General features: G+C 25.3%; 1 protein-coding gene across 1 annotated transcript; it reads left to right on the top strand.

Annotated features, from left to right (window-relative positions):
* The first annotated feature begins 14172 nt into the window (after window positions 1-14172).
* On the top strand, window positions 14173-21598 carry LOC111306322 (protein DETOXIFICATION 14-like). Its single transcript, XM_022904220.2, has 7 exons — window positions 14173-14453; window positions 19641-20185; window positions 20267-20353; window positions 20488-20544; window positions 20664-20902; window positions 20997-21202; window positions 21287-21598. Exons 1-7 carry the CDS (start codon window positions 14214-14216, stop codon window positions 21347-21349), a joined length of 1437 nt encoding a protein of 478 aa, XP_022759955.1. The 5' UTR covers window positions 14173-14213; the 3' UTR covers window positions 21350-21598.
* The last annotated feature ends 849 nt before the right edge of the window (window positions 21599-22447 follow it).

The following is a 22447-nucleotide window of genomic DNA, read 5'->3' as shown; positions in this document are numbered from 1 at the left end:
GCAAGCATATAAGTTATTAATACCAAGCATAAACTCGGCCTATGAACATCTCTATTAACACCATGTATTTTACATATTCATTATCAATAGTTTAATGATGAGATAAACCCATGCAAATAACAACACCAATAATATCTAAAGAAAAATTAAATTAAAAATTATTTTAAAGAAAAAAACAAAATTTCAAAATTTCATAATAAATTATAAAAAAAAAGTAACCTGTAAAGCAAATAGCTAAATGTTCAGCAAAACTATCATAAGCTACAAACTCAAAATATGTCATGGAATATTTGCTCTTTTATCAAGTATCTCTTTAATGATGGTATTAGCATGAAAATGAATCATACTCTCATTCGTATCAAGTATTTGATAATCATTTTTATTTTTTACAACAAACAATAGTTTTTATATAATATAAACCTCCTTCATAAATCTTATTCTTCAATTGATATATGTTACAACTTCAAAGAATAGTGTGAATATGATAAAATAAGTCATTTAATGAAAATAGAGATAAAAATATAACAAAAATAAATCTTTTTTACATACTTTTTCATCAACTAACGTCATTTTTATGTTAACACATTGTTTAGTTTTATAAATATAAACATCCCATAGTTGACAAATACGAGTTTTAATCCTCCAGTCATCTTTTTCAAAAATCAATTTATCAATCATGACATACTTCAATTAACTAAAAGGCAAATTTAAAATAAAATTAAAAAAAATCATAGATTATGAAAAAAAAATGCACACACTAAAAAATAAATCAAATTGGCTAAAAAACAGAATTGAAATGCCAAACAAAAAAATATAGTATGATTAAAAATAATAAAATTGCAAAATATAAATACAACAAAAAAAAAAAACCTCATGATTAGTAATATGTCAAACAATTATTGAAAAAGAAAATGAAATACAAATATAAAATATGCTTATATAACCTTTCCATTCATAACAAAAGATGAAAATCAGAAGTTATTAGAAAATCAAAAGTCAATAACATTAATATTAGAAAACTAAAATTTCAATAAATTTTAACAAATAACGGTTTGAAAAATAAAATTAGAAGAAAATCATTAATTATAAATCTATAAAAAAAACTAAAAATTTTAACAAATTTTAACAAATAACGATTTAAAAAATGTAAATAGAAGAAAATAAAAAGTAAAAAATCTATAAAAATACAAACATGAAATACTCCTAAAAATAGGATAAAAAATTATAAGTCACAAGAAAATCAATAGAAAAAAATATTAATATTAAAAAAACTAAAAGTTTTAATAAATTTTAACAAATAATGATTTTAAAGAACACAAATAGAAAAAAATCAAAAATAAAAAATCCATAAAAAGTTATGCAACCAAAAGTCAATTGTCATGAAAAATAAAAAATCACAAGAAAATCAATCAAAAACACTAAAAGTTTCAATAAATTTTAACAATTAATAATTTTATAGAATATAAATAGAAGAAAATCAAAACTCAAAAATCCATAAAAAAGTTAGACAACCAAAATCTATTGTAATGAAAAATCTTAAATTACAAGAAAATCAATAGTTAAAAACACTAATATTAGAAACTAAAAGTTTCAATAAATTTTAACAAATAACAGTTGTAAAGAACGTGAATAAAAGAAAATGAAAAGTCAAAAACTCATAAAAAAAATTAGGTAACCAAAAGTCTACTGTGTTTAATATAATAAAATTATGAGATATAGGTTCAAATTTTATGCAAAAAGACTTGGCATTTATTGTTAAATAAAATTTAACAAATAACGATTTTAAAGAATATAAATAGAAGAAAATCAAAAGTAAGAAATCTATAAAAATAAAAACATGAAATACTCCTAATAAAAATAAGATAAAAAATCATAAGTTACAAGAAAATAAATAGTAAAAAGCATTAATATTAAAAAACTAAAGTTTTAATAAATTTTAACAAGTAATGATTTTAAAGAACATAAATAGGAAAAAAAATCAAAAGCAAAAAAATAAAAATAAAAAAATTAATGTCATAATGTTTAAATCCGTGGACCTATTGCTAGACATAACCTTTAAGAGTCACCATCAATATTTTTTGTTTAGGTGGGATTAGCTACTTAACTAAACCTGTTGCATTTAAAAAGGAGTTTCAAACTTGATTTTGGTATTTTTAAAAGGTAAATTCTAGTCTACGAAGTTAGATTTTAGATTCGAGAGTGTGATTACGCTTGAAAAAAGTTATAGTACCTTCATAACGCCCATTGTAAGGATGGTACGAATTTGATTTCAAGTTATCCAATCCTTAATACATTTTTATAATTTTATCAAATAATTTAATTATTAAAAATTGATCTTAGTGTCTTACTCTGAAGAAAACTCTATTATTGGATTCTTTTTTTTTATTGTAAAAAAAATTTTCATTTATGAAAATAATTTATTTTCAAAACTATCTTTCAATATATTGATAAGATTTTTTGTCTAGAATTATCTTTCAATATGTTGGTAAGATTTTAAGAGTTTTTTTTTTAAAGAAAATTCATTAAGTCCTCAAATAATTTGGTAAGACTTAATTCAATATTTAAATTCTCAAATAGTTTGGTAGGATTAAAAAATATTTTTTAAAGCTTTTTTTTAATTTTAAATTTGAAAGAAAAAAATCAATTAAAATAACAAAAATTATCATGCAAATAATATCATACAATATCATGTAATAACATAGTATATCATTCAATAATATAACATATAAATTATCATGCAATTAATTAATAATCATGCAAAAAATAACTAAATAATAATAATAATAATAATAATAATAAACAAACAAAAAAACAAATAAATAAATAACTGAATAAATAAATAAAACATTCATAAATATTCTAACCATTTTTTTATCATATTAATTTACTCATAATAAAAACAAAAAAAAATGGAAAATGGAAAAAAAAAGGGAAAACAAAAAATAGGAAATAAAACAAAAATCAAAACTAAAAATTAAAAGAAAAAAAGAAAAGCCAAACTATGCAATTAGGGTCAAGTTACCAAATTGTGTTGTTATAAAAGCCCAAATTCTAGGCTTTTCCTAAGTCCAGCCCTGCTGTTTTTCTCTTTAAGTCAAAATGCTTGGATCTCTCTCTAGAACACGTTGCTGTGAAATTCAAACGACCAAGATGAACCTAGATTCTAGTGTCATGAAATTCAAACGGTAGCTAGAATATTCAAATTTTCCCAAAAACTTGGATGAACCTAGAAAATGGCCACCAACAAAACCCTCTGGCCATCGTGAATATCACTAGAAAATTCAACACCTGCTAGAAAATTTAAGTATAAACCTAGAAAAACCTAGAACTTAAATCTAAATTCAAAAAAAAAATCAAATCAAACTCTAAAAATTCAAGCCAAAAATTCCAAAGAAATCAAAATAGTTTCCTCAAAGACCTTAAAAGCTATAAAACAACCCCAAAAATCATATCAAAAAACCAAATTCAAGAATCCAACCCTAGAAAAATTCACAAAAACCAACAAAGAATTGAACTAGACACAAAACCCTAGAATCCAAGAACTAAAAGATCAAACCCAGAAAACTATGATTGCTCTTTGATGATTTATGAGTCTTTCTCATTTTATAAAGGATTCAATCCCTTTTTATTTAGAAAAATTCAACTGATTGATTTCAAAGGTTTCACTTTTAGGTGATTTGATTTCCTGTAACTTTTCTTTTTCATGGAGATTAGGATTCCCAAAATCAAAAAATCCATTAATCTTCAGTGATTCAATTTCCAAATTTGATGTCAAGATTTCAAACACGTTTTTCTTTTTTTTTTCTTTTTTTTGTACTTTTGACTTTTGATTTTTTTTTACTTTTGATTTTGATTTTTTTTTAATTTTTTGACCTTTTTTTAGAATTAACATTAAACTAAAAATAAGACCAAATTAAAATTAAAATTACAATTTTCCTATTGGGCCCAAACCTTCACAATTGGGCCCAATTAATGGTTAAAAGTTCATTTTTTATCTCGAAAAAATTTTCAGACAAAATAAAATGTCTATAATTTTCCCTTTTTGTACAATTTCTGTAAAATAAGAATTTAAAAAAAAAGAATCCTCTAAATAAAGTTATGTGACTTTCAAAAAAAGAAAACTTCAAATAACTTTTCTAAACAAAGGCTATACAATTTTAAATTAATAAATAGGCTCCTCTATACAGAGACTAAACAATTTTAAAAACATTAAATAAAAAATGTAAAAGGACATCCATTTTGCTTAGATCTAGAAAAAGTCAAAATTTTTAGCTTCAAATCCAAAGATTCACAATGTGAAAATTCAAAGGTTCACAAAACTGAAAGATTCGCAAGGTTCCATAATAAAAATTGAAAGATTCTAAGAGTCCAAGATTCGTAAAAAACTCATAATGATTTCAAATTTTGCAAAAATTCAAAATTCACAAAGGTTTTCGAATTTGCAAGAATTTTAAATTTCGTAAAAATTTCAAAAGTTTGCATATGATTCAAGATTCTCAGAGGTTTTTGATTCATAAAAAATTCAAGTTTCATAGAGGTTCCAGATTCGCAAGATTTCAAGTTTTGTAGAGATTTCAAATTCACAAAGATTTCAATTCACAAGGATTTTTGGATTTGCAAGAATTTTCATATTCATAAGAATTTTTAAATTCGTAAGAATTTCAAGTTTGCAAGAATTTCAATTTCGTAAGAACTCAAAAATTCGCAAGACTTTTAGATTCACTTGAATTCAAATATTCATAAGAGTTCAAATTCATAAAAATTTTAGATTCACAAGAATTGCAAGATTCTTAGGCTTTTCAAATTCTCAAGAGTCTAAAGTTTCATAAGATTTTTAAATTCCCAAGAATTCGTAAGAGTTTCATATTTATAAGAATTAAAAATTCTTAAAAATTCACATTTAAAGCTATCTATTTGAAAATTTTAGGGATTCATATCAAAGATTTCAAGGTTCACAAAATTCAAAGATTCTTATTCAAAAAATTTCATGGTTTCACATCCATAAGTTAAAGATTTTCCTTTGAAAAACTTAGAGATTTATATTGAAATTTTCAAAAATTCATATTCAAAAACTTTAAAATTTCACAACCAAAATTTCAAATATTCTCATCTAAAAAATTTTATGGTTTCACATCCAAAATTTCAAAGATCCACATTTGAAAACTTTTAAAGATTCACATCCAAAGTTTCAAAGGTTCTTTTTCAAAAACTTTATGGCTTCACACCCAAAGATTCTCATTCGAAAAAATTTTAGGGTTTCACATCCAAAATTTTAAAGATTTTTATTTGAAAAGCTCCTTTAACAAAGGTTTTATAACTTTAAAAGTTTGGAAAGTTTTCTTCGTAAAAAAAATCTCATCATGAAAGATCTTCCTTATTCAAGGATTCAAAAGTAAAAAATTTTCTCCAATCAAATTTAAATTTTTTATATAATAAATGTTAATGCAAATGTCTTCTACATTTTGCAAATGTAACAATCCAGATTCTCACTAAAAAATGCAAATGCATGTCCTAATCAACAATAAAAATGCCATACTATGATTCAAATGTTTATTACATGATGTAAATGCATACCCCAACCATGATGCAAATGCAATTATTAAAATAAGGATTCAAATGTATTTGTTCAAACAATAATGTGAACACAAATGTATGTAAGGCAGATCATACTAAATCAATGCCATAAAATTTCAATTGTAGTAACAAGATTCTCAAGATTCCACCATATCATATATTCTTTCTTAATTTCTTAGTACTAATGATTTTAGAATAAATTCTATCATTTGATCCACGTTATTTTCCTCATCTAATCATAACTTTAGGTTATATTGACGAATCCATCATTGTATTCATCATTGGATCATCTCATTTGCCCTTTTCAAATCATCTTTTTAGATTTCTTTCACTTTTTTCATCTTGAATTTCTTTTAAAAGAATGGAAAAATCTTTTATAGACATTGTCATTCACTTGTTTACTATCATTTTAATTCATGAAAAATATGATACATTTTCTCAATTCATTCAGAGGATACAAACAAGAAAAACAAGTCTGATCAATAACAAATCAAAAGTGAACAAAAGCAAAATACTATGAAAATAGGTATTAACATCTAGAATAATGATTGTTCAAATAATTCTGAACTTTGACTCATAATTCTTTCTCAAAAACACATTCCATTGATATTCTAGATCTTTGAACCAATCATCATCTATATTCTTAGGATCCTCAAATGAAGCTATTTTTTGAGTCTTTATTTTTTACTTAAACTGCTATTTCAGATTTTCAGTTTAAGTCTTTTTTTTTTCTTCTTTTCACTTTTTTTCCACATCGTTTTCTTATCTTTTCTTTTTATTTCTCTTTCCCCTTGATCCATTAATAACACTTTAATCAAAATTCCAAACTATATAATGGCAAATCTGCCTTAGTTCAATTCATGATTCTCCAATTCAAGTATTCATATTCGATCAAAATAGATTTTAAAGGATATAATGTAGGCCAGGGTGAAGGGTTATGAAAGAAATTGATAAAATAGGCCCAAACTATGTTTGAAGGGTAATCAAACCAATGATTATTTCTTTTCTTGTAGAGCACTTTGACATTTTACCCTATCAATTTCTCTTTTTTTTTTTTCTTTACACTTTTCATCATTTTTCAAAAAAAAAAATTAAGCACAAAAAGGCTTTGCCTCTAAAATTACAAAGGATCTTTACTTTCTTAAGCTTCTCAAACTTTGCCCCTAGTGTGGAGGTGATCTTTAGTTAGGGTTCTTTGAAAAAAATTCTCAACAAGCTCAAATGGGGTAGCAAACGATAATTTTACTCATTGTTGAAGGGTGGAAAAAAGATGGTCATTCCCATTTCAAACATGAATACTCTTAATAAAGAAAATTCATTGACCAAAAATAAAGATCACGTTCTATGTCAACTTCATCTTTTAGTGAGCGAAATTCTTTGCTAGATTTATCTTCTTTTATTCAGTAATCTCAATAAATCAACAATCTTAATTTATCAACTTGAATGATGTTTTCAAAATCAAATCTTGAATTATTATCATGACTGTCTAAACATTCATTATTTGAAATTTGGGAATGGATATAGGAAAAGATGTAAGAAGATAAAAGCATAAAATGGTGATTCATACAAAAAAGTCCTAAAAATGCATCATATTTGTCACTTTTATTAAAATGATATAAAATAAAATGAAATCCTAATACAATAAAATAAGCCCATTATTCCAAAGAAATCCTAAAATGACAAGTAATTTCAAATGAAATCCTAATACAATAAAATAAGTCCATTATTCCAAAGAAATCCTAAAATGACAAGTAGTTTCAATCAGCCTTTTCATATCCTTCCCAACATTATGCCCTTGGGTGATCAACAAAAAGCCTTTATGTACATTCAGCTCCTTTGGTTAGTTGAAACTCATCGAGTCTTTTCGAATCAAACTTTACACTTTATGCTTAAAAGTATGGTAGAGTTCTATAGAGTGACCCACATTCTCATTATTGTAATCACAAGTGACATTAATATTATACCATTTGGGATAAAATGGCTTTAATGGTTCCAAAAGAATTGGAGATACCAAGTTATTCTTAACTAATTTTGAAAATAGTTTAGTGTATGTTATAGGATATGATCAATACGAGCTCTCTTTTGGTTGTTTCTAAATCTTCTTAAATGACTCGTTTGATTTTTAAGCCTTGAAATTAGTGTACTGACAAAACTAGGCCCACATATAAGTGCTTAAAAGGTTGGTTGATAAGAACTTGGGGACATGTTATTCATGATTGGATAATGAGGATGGTAAGAGATTTGTGCAATATTATTAATTGTATGATAGTAGGTTGGACAAGTAGATAGTGGATATGAAGCATAACTTCTGAATTATTGCCCCTCAAAACTCACAGCTTGGGCTTCAACTATTTTTTTTTTGGGCATCACACATTTCTTAGTACTCCTGGCTTACCCTTCTTCAAACTTGCCATTCTTGATGGTATTTTTAATAATCTCTCTTAAAATTACCATGTCAGTAAAATTCTTTGTTACATTCCTCATCATTTTCTTATAATAAAGTGCATTCAAGATGCTTACAAATAGTATTGTCATTTTTTTCTTAATTAGAGAAAGTTAAACTTGAGCGGCCATATCACTCCATTGTTGGGCATATTTTTTAAAAGATTCTATTACCTTTTTTTCTATGTTTTGTAAAGAAAGGTGATCAGGGGCCAGATTTATGATTTGATAATATTGGTTGATGAAATAGTGAGTCAAATCCTTCCATTATTGGGTGTGTATTCTATCCAACTGGATATACCACCTTATAACAAATTAGTCAAACTATCTTGAAATATATACATAAGTAGTTTCTCATTATTGGCGTAAGCTACCATCTTCGATAATACATTATAACATGCATGATAGAACATTTCATACCGTTATATTTCTCAAACCTGGTACCTTAAATTTTAAAGGTATAACCACATTTGAAACTAGACAAAGCCTAATGGCATCCATGAAAATAATAAAAATCAATACCTTCAATAGCTCACAATCTCTCCTTAAATGTGTTTATCTTGTAATCAGCTTTAGAATTTTCTAAAGACTCAGCTACCTTCAATTTTAACTTATCATTTAGGTCATCCAAATTGAAAACTTAAACTATTTTAAATACATTTTCAATAAAGGTAGGATTGATGTAGCTTTGAACGTTCTTTTGGTTAGGTGTAGGTGGCCTTCCTAAGTAAGTATAGCTTACAAAAAATGTGAACTATTATGGTGATGTGCCTTTAGTGGATTGGGCCTTATATGGGCTATAGCTAGAAGGATAATAAGGTCAACAATATCCTGCAATGGTTGGTTTTTAGGTTTAGCCTCTTTTTCTACAATTTTTCCTTTTTCTAGCTTGTTCAGTGCTTTCAAAATTTTGCTCAACTCCTATTTAAGCTCTTCTTGGGCGATTTCCAACTTTTTAGCATGGCTTGCATTATCTTGCTTTATTTTTTTAGCTTGAGCTCAAGTATTATACTAGTGGTAAGTGGGTCAAGCTATCTTTAAACTTGATTTACCATAATTATGGTATATGTTTAGAATGATGTTCATAAGATCATCAGATTATGCATGAGAATAAATGCAAGAATGCTTGAATACAATAAAAAGAATTTACCATATAGTAATTGTTAACATAGGAAATCTTTATTAAATTAAAAAGTTATTTCTAAACAAATCCAATATTACATCCATAAAAAGTTTACAATTTATTGAAGAAAGAAATCCCTAATTCGTCGATATTAGTTATACACTTCATTCAAAAAATCTAGCAATTCTTGGCTATATGCTCCCATTAGTGGCACTATTGACTTCCATTCTTCAACCTTTTCTATAATGTTTTTGACTTTGTAAGTTGCCATAGTGATTTGGTCAAGTAAGGACTCCAACTGGTCATGCTTTCTCACATATGTTTCTTTTATTTGCTCACATTCTTCATTCACAACCCCTATTTGTGTTTCAATTTCAACCACCACTCCATTTAGCATTTAGATGTGCCTTTACACTTCGAATAATGCCTACTCACTATTTTGTAGCTTTGCTTGCAACTGTCCATTTTCTTTTAAAAGTTGGGCCAACTTTCAATTAGTCGATGGCTGTTTTGTGTTTAGGTCAACAAATAGACTCTTTCATTCATCCTTTTCCTGTTCAAGTGCTTGTACTTCCTTTTTTAGTCTTTTGTTTATAAGTTTCAACTCTTCAGACTCCCTTTTTTAGGCCATTAAAGGACTTTGCTAGACTTTTCATAGATGTGACTAAGATTTTTCGTATTAAAATTATTTTATGACAACACTCCTTATGATAAATATAATTATGTGAATGCATGCATAGTAAAAAAAAGGGTTAGTATACACATAATATATACAAATAACAATATAATATATGCAAAGAACAACATAAAAGGGTTAGTATACACAAAAAAGCAATATATAAATTTATAAGCAGAATAAATATATCATTTTATACCCTATTTAGGGTTTTTTAACACAAGGAAAAGCAAGGCTCTAACCTAGGTTCGAACGCTTAGGGTTTATTGACATGTTAGGTTTAAAAATTTAACAGTCTAAGAGTTCTTAAATTGTTTCATCATTGTCCATTATAGACTAATAAAGCATCCAAATCCTTACCCATTATAGGTTACAAACAAAAAAAAATTCAATTTGAGTGAGAGTTTTTTGCTAGCCCATATAGAGACATGAAATCTCACAAAGGCATAGGTACTTTACTCCTTTATAAGGGATAGAACTCGGATGTAGAGCTCATGTTATGTATATGTAAATAAATGACAAATATAAATAATAAATAAATAAAATACAAACAAGAAAAAAATTCTTAAATTTATTAAGTTGAGCTTGGATAACAAGAAATCATTTACTGGCCTGACTCTTACATCCCTAGTGGAGTTGCCAAACTGTCATAATGTATAGATCCGTAGACTTACCTTTAGACATAGACTTTAGAAGTCACCACCAATCTTTTTTATTTAAGTGCAGTTGGCCATCTAACTGAACCTATCCCATTTAAAGAGGAGTCCCAAACTTGATTCAAGTATCTTTAACAAATATATTCTAATCTACGAAATTAGATTTTAGGTTCGGGAGTGTGGTTACACATGAGAAAGGTTATAGCACCCTCATAATGTCTATTTAAAGGATGGTACCAATTTGATTTCAAGTTATCCAAGCCTTAAAATATTTTTATAATTTTACCGAATAATTTGATTATTGAAAATTGATTTTAAAATTACTCTAATAGTTTGGTAGCAATTTAAAATAATTTTTTCACCTTAAGAATATTCACAAAAACTAGTGTCTCACTCTGAAAAAGTTCATCGTCAGATTCTTTTTTTTTTTTTTGTAAAAGAAACTTTCATTTGTGAAAACAATTAATTTTCAAAAATATTTTTTAATATGTTGGTAAGATTTTTTGTCAAAGATTATCCTCCAATATATTGGTAAGATTGAAAATTTATTTATTTGTGAAAACAATTTATTCTTAGAAATATCTTTCATTATATTGGTAAGACTTCCCATCCATAATTATCCTCCAATACGTTTATAGGATTTTAAGAAATATTTGTTTCAAAAAAATTCATTAAATCCTTCAATAGTTTGGTAAGATTGAAAAATATTTTTTTTGGAAAGCTTTTATTTTTAATTTTAAATTTGAAAGCAAAAAATCAATTAAAATAACAAAAATTATCATGCAAATAATATCATGCAATATCATGCAAAAAATATAGTATATCATGCAATAACATAACATATAAATTATAATGCAATTAATATCAATTATCATGCACTTAATTAATAATTATGCAAATAAATAATAATAATAATTAATAAATAAATAAAACATTCATAAATAATCTGACCATTTTTTTATCATATTAATTTACTCACAATAAAAACATAAAATAAAAATATGAAAGACATAAAAAAAAACAAAAGAAAAAGGAAAAACAAAAAAAAAGAAATAAAACTAAAATCAAAACTAAAAATTAAAAGCAAAAAGAAATGCCAAATCGTGTGATTTGGGTCAAGTCACCAAATGGGCCACATATGATCTCCACTGGTTCATTCTAGTTAGCTTTTTTGCAAAATGGCATCGTATTAGGTTATTATAAAAGCCTAAATTCCATGCTTTTCCTAAATCCAACCTTGAAGTTTCTCTTTTTAAGCCAAAACGCGCTAATCTCTCTCTAAAACATCTTACCATGAAATTCAATCGACCAAAATCAACCCAGATTCTGACATCATAAAATTCAAACGACATTCGAAATATTCAAACTTTTCTAAAAACTTGGTGAACCTAGAAAATTCAACACCCACCAAAAATTTCAAGTATAAACCCAAAAAAAATTCAAATCAAATTCCAAAAATTCAAGCAAAAATTCATAAAAAGAAAATCAAAATAAAACACTCATTAACCCGAAATCAAAATAGTTTCTTCAAAGACCCAAAAAACTGCAAAACAACATTAAAATCATATCAGAAAACCAAATTCAAGAATCCAACCTTAGAAAAATTCTTAAAAACCAACACAGAATTGAGCCAAACCCAAAACCCTAAAATCCTAGAACTAAAAGATCAAACCCAAAAATCTATGATTACACCTTGATGATTTTTGTTTTTCCCCTTATGATTTATGTCTTCCTCATTTTATAAGGATTCAATCTCTTTTAATTTGAAAAAATTCAATTGATTGATTTCAAGGATTGGATTTTTTAGTGATTTGATTTCTTGTAACTTTCTCTTTTCATAGAGATTAGAATTCCCAAAATCATAAAATCCATTAATCTGCAGTGATTCAAATTCCAGATTTGATGCCTAGATTTCAAACACGCTTTTTTTTTTTTTTTACTTTTTACTTTTTACCTTTGACATTTGACTTTTTTTTTTACTTTTAATTTTATTTTTTTTATTTTTGACCTTTTTTGAAAAATAACATTAAATAAAAAATGAGATCAAATTAAACTTAAAATTAAAAATTTTTTATTGGGCCTAAAGCTTCACAATAAGGCCCAAGTAATGGCTAAAACCTCATTTTTTATCCCAAAAAAAATTCTCAGATAAAATGGGATATCTATAGTTAGGCAACCAAAAGCCTACTATAATGAAAAATCATAAATCACATGAAAATCAATAGCCAAAAACATTAAAAATTTCAATAAATGTTAACAAGTAATATTTTAAAGAACATAAATAGAAGAAAATTAAAAGTAAAAAATCCATAAAAAAATTAGGCAACCAAAAGTCTATTGTGATAAAAAAATATAAATCACAAGAAAATCAATAGTAAAAAAAAAAACTAATATTAGAAAACTAAAAGTTTCAATAAATTTTAACAAATAACGATTCTAAAGAATATAAATAGAAAAAGTCAAAAGTAAGAAATTCATAAAAAAAATTAGGTAACCAAAACACTATTTAATATAATAAAATTAGGAGATATAAGTTTAAAATTTATGCAAAAAGATTTGGCATTATTAAAAAATATTTGAATTATATATATATAATTAGTTTAAAAAAATTGATATAAAAACCCTAAAACCAAAAAATGATTCGAAATCATGTTCGATTCAGTTCAAGTTTGAATATTAAATGTGTATATTAGATTCGATCAGATTTTAGATCAGAAGGTGAAAAATTGAAAAAAGAAATCAAATCGAATTATATATATTTTTTAATTTATATATATTTTTAAATTTTTATAAAATAAAAATAATAATTTTATATCAAAATTTACTTAAATATATTAAAATTTTATATTAAAATAATATATAAAAATTTAAAATTTAAAATTTAAAAAATTAATAAACCAAACTCAACCAAATCAATAAAATTTAATTTAATTAAATTTAAATCACGTAAATATTTGATTCGAATCTAAATTTAATTTTAAAAATTTATGATATTATATCACCCTAGTCTAGTCTTGGGTTTTAACTTTCCCTTACTAAAAGATTCTTTAAGTTTTGTCTTTTCGGCACGGAAAATCATTACAAAGAAATTCTTCCCAGTAAATAAGGTGAATAGAACAGACCCATGCACCCCTTTTCAAAAGTACTCGTATTTTATGTTGAAAATTTTCTGTAATTTAAAAAATAATTTGTAAGTTTTTATAATTAATTTGATTGGCTAGTTATACATATCCAATAAAACACAAAAAAAAAATTGAAAGAGCAAGAGGTTAATCATCAGCAAACAAAATTTTTAATCTAAAATGTAAGATCAAATGCCAAATTTATGAAATTTTAACATATAAGATTTAATACCGAACAATCTTTGTCGAAAATATATTATAAGATGAATTAAAAAGGAGTGAACTAAACCTACCAAAAAGCAACATTAAATTGCCCTGTCGATATATAAAATTTTTTAATTAGATCTACAAAGTTCATGGGACTATGCTTAAAATAAAAGAAAAAAGTTTGTGGGACTAATCACTAATTTAATTGTTAAAAAACACAACTTCCAACATTTAGTTGAATCATTCAGATTTTGACCAGAAAAACATAAATAATTGAAAAGAAAAATACACCACTTATTGTTACGCACATGGTAAGATGATCCGACATATTATATAATATTTAATGCAACTACATAAGCAAGCCCATTACATGCCCTTAGGTCATAACAAGTTGTGTTCAGAAAAGGAAGGAAATGGACGAGGCATTGCTAGGTAGAAAAGATCAGGAAGAAAAATGGAAGATAACATGGAGTGGCTTTGCAGAGGAGCTAAGGAAGGTGAGCTACATGGCGGTGCCGATGGTGGCAGTGACGGTGTCGCAGTACCTTTTGCAGGTCATATCGGTGATGATAGTTGGACACCTGGGGGAGCTACCTCTTTCCGGGATTGCCCTAGGTTTCTCCTTCTGTACTGTCACTGGCTTCAGCTTTGTTGTACGTGTTCTCTCCCTCAATCCTTTTCCGCTTCGTTTTTTTTCACTTGCAAATTTGCACTCATGCAGTGATGGATTTAAAATTTTTTTTAGGATGTTCACTTATTATATATATAAAATTATTGACTATAATCAGTTTTATCAATGAAAATGGTGTCCTAAAAAATTTTTTGAAAGTGTCCAACCAAAAATTTTCTTTCAAAATTTTTTGTTTTTCAAGTTTTAAGGGTGTTCATGAACACTTAATAACACCAATCCGCCTATAACTGTTACTTAGGATATACAGTTAAAACTGATGAACACATTCATATTTATCTTAACTAAACATATCATATACTCCTTTCGTTCCTTTTTTTTTTCATTTTTTTGGGATATCTTTAAATTATGTTTTTTTTAATATCTAAAATTTTAATTTTTTTTATATTTTAAAATTATATAATATATTTTTTTTACTTTTTAACATTAAAAATTATGAAATTTTAATTTTATTAAAAAATTTAAATTTTAATATTAAATATATTAAAATCAATCTTTTTTTTTTAATTCTATAAAAATCAATCAATATCACCGAAAAAGTAATCATTAGTAATAAGAAAAAAGATATCAATGTAATTCAGCTGTACACGCGTCATCTTTCCGTACAAACAGAAAATTAATATTTAATGACTTCTAGGAGGAAACATCGAAGATATGATATCATGATCGATTTTTCTTAGTATTTAAACTTTTTGAATTTCACTACTTACTCAAAACATCTTTGGACACCGTATCTATCATGTTTTTGGCATTTTTTATATAAATTTAAAAGATATCTAAATGTCATTTCACAATAAAAAGAAGTCAATAATGATATGATTTGTAAATAAAATATTAAAATTTTAATTTTAATAATAAAAATTTAATAATTAACAATCTCGTATATAAAAATATGAAGAATTCATTTAACACAACTCAAAATATTTATTTCTACAACAATAAGTTCATGTATTTTTTTTCTCTCCAAGCAACCTATTGAGCTAGTATAGATTTTATTTTTTTATATTTGAAATTATCAAAATTTAATATTTAATTATTTAAATTAAAATTTTAATATTTTAATAATAAATCACATTATTATTTACATGTATATCTCAAATTTGGCAATACGTATTGGCATTTAGCAGTTTGTCTTCTTTCGTTAGTGCTCGTAACTCGTGGAACAGATTTTCTAATAAAATTCAATTCGGCTTTAAAGCTTGATTATTAAAATCAATAAATCCAAAGACGTAGTTGGACACCCAACTTTTAATTTGTCTTTAAGATTTTGTGTTATTTTAAGTGTTCGAGTTTTTTTATTTTATACATAAATGGGAATGGAGAAATAGGCAACCTCATATTCTTCCTTTAAAAAACAAAACATAGGGACCAACAATCTCACCTAAAACATTCACTAGGGTTTTTAATTTTTATAGTGTTGGGCAGCCATTAGTCAAAAGCTAAAAATATTGCTGTCCTTTAAAGTTGAAATTTGATGTGAAATTCATTTTGAAATCTTGTGTGCTGAAATTAAGTTTAATAATGATTTTTTAGATTGTGAATGAATCAAATATAAATAAATAAAAATATATTTATGATTTATTAGTTTATTTTTAAATGTGTTCAAATTCAACTCATATTTGATAAAAAAAATTATTTTTTTTTTGAATTCGATTCATTTAAATAATAAGATATTTATTTTTTATTCATATTCGATTCAATTAAGTTAAATAAATTTATTCGTAAATATTAAACGAATATGCTCATATATATAAATAAATAATAATAAATCATAACAAATTTAAATAAACAAATTTTAAACAAATAAAATTGACTTAAATAAATATAAACGAATCTTAAAATAGAATTAAAGTAAAAAATAAAAATATTATTTTATTATTGTTATTATAAATAACAATAAACGAGCAATAAATAAAATAAATTAATTTTAAGTAAATTTTTGTTTACAAATATAAACGAATCAAATAAATTTTTATTTGCATTCGATTTATTTAATAAATAAATATAAAAATATTATTCAAAATAGAATATAAGCAACTAAAGATTGAACATATTTATATATAATTAATTAAAAAAAAATTTTTATTTACACCTCGGCAACTATAGACCCAAGTGTTTTACTCTTCCCATCCCTAATTCTGTTCCTATTCGGCTTTCACACGTATTAAAGAAAAATCATTTGATTGTCAATTTTTCATTTTCTGGTCACCAAGTTTTAATCGTTGTTTATTTATGTATTCAATTTTTAAAACAAATAAAATTTCATTTTTTACATATAAAGAATCTAAGTTGACCTACTAGAGTTAATAAAATTAATAAAATTCTAATAATTTACTAGTAACATTTAAATTTAAATTCTGTTATCAGTAACCTTTTTTAATGAATTGTCTGTAAATTTATTACAAATTCTCTCTAAAATTTACATTATGCCCTAATTTTAAAATAAAAAACTTTTCTTCACATTAAATATTTACATAAAAAAAAAAGCCAAATTTTAAGAAGAATCCAAGAAAATTTATAAATTCGAGGGACTGGAACTTTATTTTCACTTTATTTGTCCTGTATATCGTTTGGTGAATCATTGTGATTACAGCCTTGTCTGGACCACAAACTTTATTTGCATTTAACAAAAGATTTGTAAATTTTAATGTGTAATTGAGCCAACTTTAGGTATCGTTTTCAGCTTTTTATTTTAAATGAAAAGTGACAACTGTATAATACTATATAAATATATATAGTACTAATTAAATATAATTTTTTTTTGGAAGCTAGGATATAGTGCTACTGGTGTTTTAATTATGGGTCGACGTTTGCACAAAAGACAAAATGGAAGGGCCCAATTCTTTTATTAAAATTTTGGTACCACAGCATTGTCTTTTTTTTCTCCAACCAAAACAAAAACAATATATATATATATATATAAAATTAGGGGCGAATAATAAGCATGGCTAGGAAGAAAGGCTCCCCAATAATTTTGAAACTTTTCCTTTATTCATATATAGATATGCATATTCGTATTAAATAAATTTAAATTTTTTAAATTTAGATTTTTTAAATTAAATGTATAAAATTAAATTAATATCTATCTATTTATTTTACTTACTAATCATTAATGATAAACACTTAAAATCAATTGATTTGTAACAAATATTAACTCATAATTCATGTGAATTTAAAAAAAAAATCAATTTAACTTTTTTAATTATAGCATCTACTGAGCAAGGTAATTTAATTTGAAATTTCAATTGAAATATTTTGAATGTGACATGCGTGAAATATTAAAATTTATCCTTTTTATTACAATTGTGTTTTATTTGGATAAAAATTGAAAAAAATAAATAAATGATCTCATTAATAAATTGATCAAATTTATTTTAATTCTTTTCGACATCTAAATAATTGGTGAATTGAGCCAACATTTTCAACCATGAAAATCATCAAAATAAGGCTATGAAATAAGATGGAAGATGATCAGTTTGTTATACATAACTTGGTTGTCAACATAAAAAAATATATATATAGTTCAGCTTCAATTGTTAAAGATTTTATTTTTTTTTAAAAAAAAGTTTAAAAGTTTAAATAAAATTATTTATTTGCTAAATTTTTTTATACTTTTATTTTGAATTAATAAAATTTAAGTTTTATAAGTTTGTTATTTTTTAGTATATTATTACATATATGTTTTATGTTAATAAATATATAATAGTATAATTTAAATGAAAAATATATATAATTTTAACCTTTTAATTTTTCCCTCAAAATCGAACACCAAGATCTGCCACTGTATGAAATCCAAAGATGTTGAAATCAAAGTTTTTCATTTATATAATGTGGCATGAGATTTAATTACTCATGGACTCTAACATTATCTTTGATAAAAATTCACCAAGTAAGAATTATCTAAAGAGTTACTATAAAAGAAAATTATATCATGATGGCAACAATCCATTGTAATTAAACTTTTTTATATCTACAAAATTAATCTTGTTATTAAAATTCAAAATTATAATAAACAAAAAATAAATTTAAAATGGTAATTTAAAAATTTAATCAAAGAGGATAATTTAATTACTCATGGACTCTCACTTTATCTTTGTTTTATGAAAGTTAACCATAGTTATTTTAAAAAAATAATATAGAAAAATTCTATCATAAAGACACCAACTCTGTATAATTAAAGCTTTTTTTATCTATAAAACTAATCTTATTATAAACATTTAAATTGTAATAAATAAAAATCAATGAGAATTACAATTTGAAATTTAATCACATGCTCGTCCATTTTCCTTAATTTAAAAGATTTTTTTTACATTACAAAATATGTAATTTTTTTAGATTAAAAAAATCTATGATTTTACATTTACATAGAGTAATAATTATGTTATAATTAGTATAACATTTTATTAGTATTTTTTGAAATAAGTATTACATCATATTTATTTGTCTATTTTAAAAAAATTATTATGCATAATGATGCAATTTATGGTATGACTAGACTTGTTTAGGGACTGAACTACTTGTCCAACTCTGCAGGTCTGCCAAAATTTAAGAGAATTTGGATAAAAAAATTAAAACATATTAAATGGGATTGGACATAATTTTTAAGTTTGTTTAAATTTAAGGTCAAATATTGACAAAAGATTTAAACCCCAAACTCAATCTGATCTCACATAATTTTCATATATATATAATTTTTTTATTTTTATATATATGTGAATTATATAAAAGTTAATTCACATATATATAAATTAAAAACAAAAATTATATATTTTATTAAACTTAATTTTTACTTTTATATAATTTTTATTATTATTTTTTATATATACGTGAATTGAATATAATCTCATTAAAATTAGTTTAATTATTTTTTTTATTATTATATAAATTAAGTTTAATAGGTGAGTTTGAGATTTAATTTTTTTAATTTGGGACGGGTTTGAAAAATTTTTTAAAATTAAAATTTCGGGTTGGATTGGGTCTAGACAAACATATATACTATTAATAACAAGTATGAACGGGTGCATGAACTAGGTAAACACTGCAAATGAGATTATGCTTGATTTTTGCAGTATTTCATTGTTCACAAAAGTTTTCACTCTCAATATGTGAATATGAAATTAGTGACACTATTTTTTATGTGCCAAATTAACAGTTTGGAATTGCTGGTGCATTGGAAACTCTATGTGGGCAAGCTTATGGAGCTCAACAATATCAAAAGCTTGGAACTTACACCTATTGTTCAATGATTTCTCTCATTCTAGTTTGTATTCCGATATGCTTGGTTTGGATATTCATGGACAAGCTGTTAATATTGATGGGTCAGGACCCTGAGATTGCAATGGAAGCTGGCAAATATGCAATCTGGCTCATACCTGCATTACTTGCCTACCCACTTCTTCAATCTTTAATTCGGTATTTCCAATGTCAGAGCTTGATTCTTCCCATGTTCTTGAGCTCTTGTGCAGCTCTATGTCTCCATATACCTCTCTGCTGGACTCTAGTATACAAAACAGAATTAGGACTTGTTGGGGCGGCTTTATCAACCGGATTAGTTCTCTGGTTTAATGTGATATTGCTTGGAATTTACATGAGGTACTCTTCATCATGTGAGAAATCCCGTGCTATCAACTTCAACAACATTTTCTTATGCATCAAAGAGTTCTTTCGCTATGGACTCCCATCTACTGTAATGGTTTGGTAATGTATATTTTTCCATCATTCTTGTGTCTAGATTTGTTTGCAATTTCAAATAACTCTCTTTCATTCTGTTAATTGTAGTCTCGAATGGTGGTCATTCGAGCTACTTATACTGTTATCAGGACTTTTACCGGATTCAGAGCTTGAGACATCGGTTCTGTCGATATGGTAAGCCTCTAAACCAGTAATTTTGTGTTTCAGAACTTGAAATCTTCAGTTCAATTTTTAATAGTTTTTTCCTTCTATACAAGTTTTCAAAAAGAATACTACTAATTATGTCTCTTGAGTTTTGCAATGAGAAGCATTACAATCACTTCATTACACTACTTCGTACCATATGGGGTCAGTGCTGCTGCAAGGTTAAATCCATTACTTTTCCTTCTAATACTGCAATACATATTAGAAATATGCGTTTTTTTCCCTCCAAAATGCATGGTTCTGTGAGTATAACTGAATATATGCCTCTGCTACTTTGCAGCACTCGAGTTTCAAATGAATTAGGAGCTGGAAATCCACAAGCAGCTCGACTATCTGTAATCGTTGCAATGATAATTGCAGTTATAGAGCCAATCATGGTGGCAATTGCGCTCTTTTCTTGCCGCCACGTTCTTGGATGCTTATTTAGCGATGAAAAGGAAGTTGTCAATTATATTGCAGAAATGATTCCACTACTTTGCATTTCAGTATTTATGGACAGCATACAGGCAGTACTTTCTGGTCAGTTCTTTGCTTCGACAGAAACTATGAGCATTGTGAATTAGATCAATATGACACAGGCATCTAATTCTTGGTTTCATTTTCTGCAAATTAGGTGTTGCTAGAGGAACTGGGTGGCAGAAAATTGGAGCCTATGTGAATCTTGGGGCATATTACCTTGTAGGAATTCCAGTAGCTGCTGCGCTTTGTTTTGCTCTAAATTTGAGAGGGAAGGGGCTTTGGATTGGAATATTGTCAGGTTCTACTGTTCAAGCATCGCTCCTTGCCATCATTACTGCCTTCACAAATTGGCGAAAACAGGTTTGATCTGTTATAAAAAGCTCATAGCAGATTTATTCTTCTGCCAAACCATGCATCGTTGAAAAACTTCATTGAAAATGGCAGGCAAGCAATGCGAGGGAAAGAATGTTTGAGAGGCTAATCACAGCAGACGATGAATCAGCTTGAAGATGCCCAAGAAGAAGGAAAGAAAAGGCAATCAGTTCTGATTTTTTGCATTTGGATTTGCGGCATTAGCTCTCTCAGTGCATATAATAACAAAATATATTTTAATTGTCAACTATAATGTTTCTCTTTTCTTTTACTGATGAAGGTTTTTATTGTTATATAATTTAAAGATAAATTATGTTCTATTGGGAAAATAATATTAATAGTGCCAATCAGTGAAAATTTTCAAACGTACAAAAGACTAATAACACACACATTGGATTCCAAACTCTGTAGATATCATGATTTTCATTTTAATTATATTTTAAAAAATGCTCTTTAAAGCTTTTTTTAAATACTTATTCGATTATTTTTACATTTTTACAAGATTTCATTTTAAGTTATCATTTCATTTTATTTAATTCAAAAGATTACGTACTTTTTTTTAGATTGAGTAAAAATAATTAAAAACTATTTCATTGTATGATGATTAATTAATTTCTTGTTTTTGCATATCATCAAAATTCTTTTAATTAATTAGTTATTTACTAATTAATTTGTAGAACCAATTAATGATATGTATTGAATTTTATATAAATATATAAAAACCAAAATCTTTAACAAAAATGAAAATTGTCCAATATGGATAGCCTATCTAATTTACATGTGGACAATTTTTAAAAAATTATCATGTATCTTCTAATAAATTAATTACATTTATGTTTTTTTATTTACCTTAAATCACTTTCAATCAAATTCATATTTAATGTAATAAAATTTTAATTATTATTCTAATTGTAAATATTCAACTCTTAAATTACATTTATGTAAAAAAAAATTCAGTTGTCAATTTCTTAACCTACAACTTATTTATTTAATCCACCATTTAAGTTATGTTATATATATATATATACATTTAACATGTATATATAGATTATTTTAAAATAATTAATAGATTATTCAATCAATTAAAATTAATTGTCAAATGAATTTCATTACCATTATTACACTAATTTCAAAATCTTTCCTTTTCCATTTCTCCCAAACAAGTTAATACACATTATGTTTGATTATTATAATTGTCAAGTATAAATTACTCTCAATTTAAAATACAATTAT

The sequence above is a fragment of the Durio zibethinus genome, chromosome 21 (genome assembly GCF_047325235.1).
Source record: "Durio zibethinus cultivar Kanyao isolate XHJ-2024 chromosome 21, ASM4732523v1, whole genome shotgun sequence".
NCBI classification, from domain to species: domain Eukaryota; kingdom Viridiplantae; phylum Streptophyta; class Magnoliopsida; order Malvales; family Malvaceae; genus Durio; species Durio zibethinus.
Note: the sequence above shows the minus strand (reverse complement) of the source record. Positions and strands in the feature narration are given on the sequence as shown.

Coding starts and splice junctions, on each gene's coding strand:
- LOC111306322 (XM_022904220.2), top strand. CDS start 14,214: ATGGACGAGGCATTGCTAGGTAGAAAAGATCAGGAAGAAAAATGGAAG. Junction 20,186..20,266: donor CCATCTACTGTAATGGTTTG/GTAATGTATATT, acceptor TGTTAATTGTAG/TCTCGAATGGTGGTCATTCG. Junction 20,903..20,996: donor CATACAGGCAGTACTTTCTG/GTCAGTTCTTTG, acceptor TCTGCAAATTAG/GTGTTGCTAGAGGAACTGGG.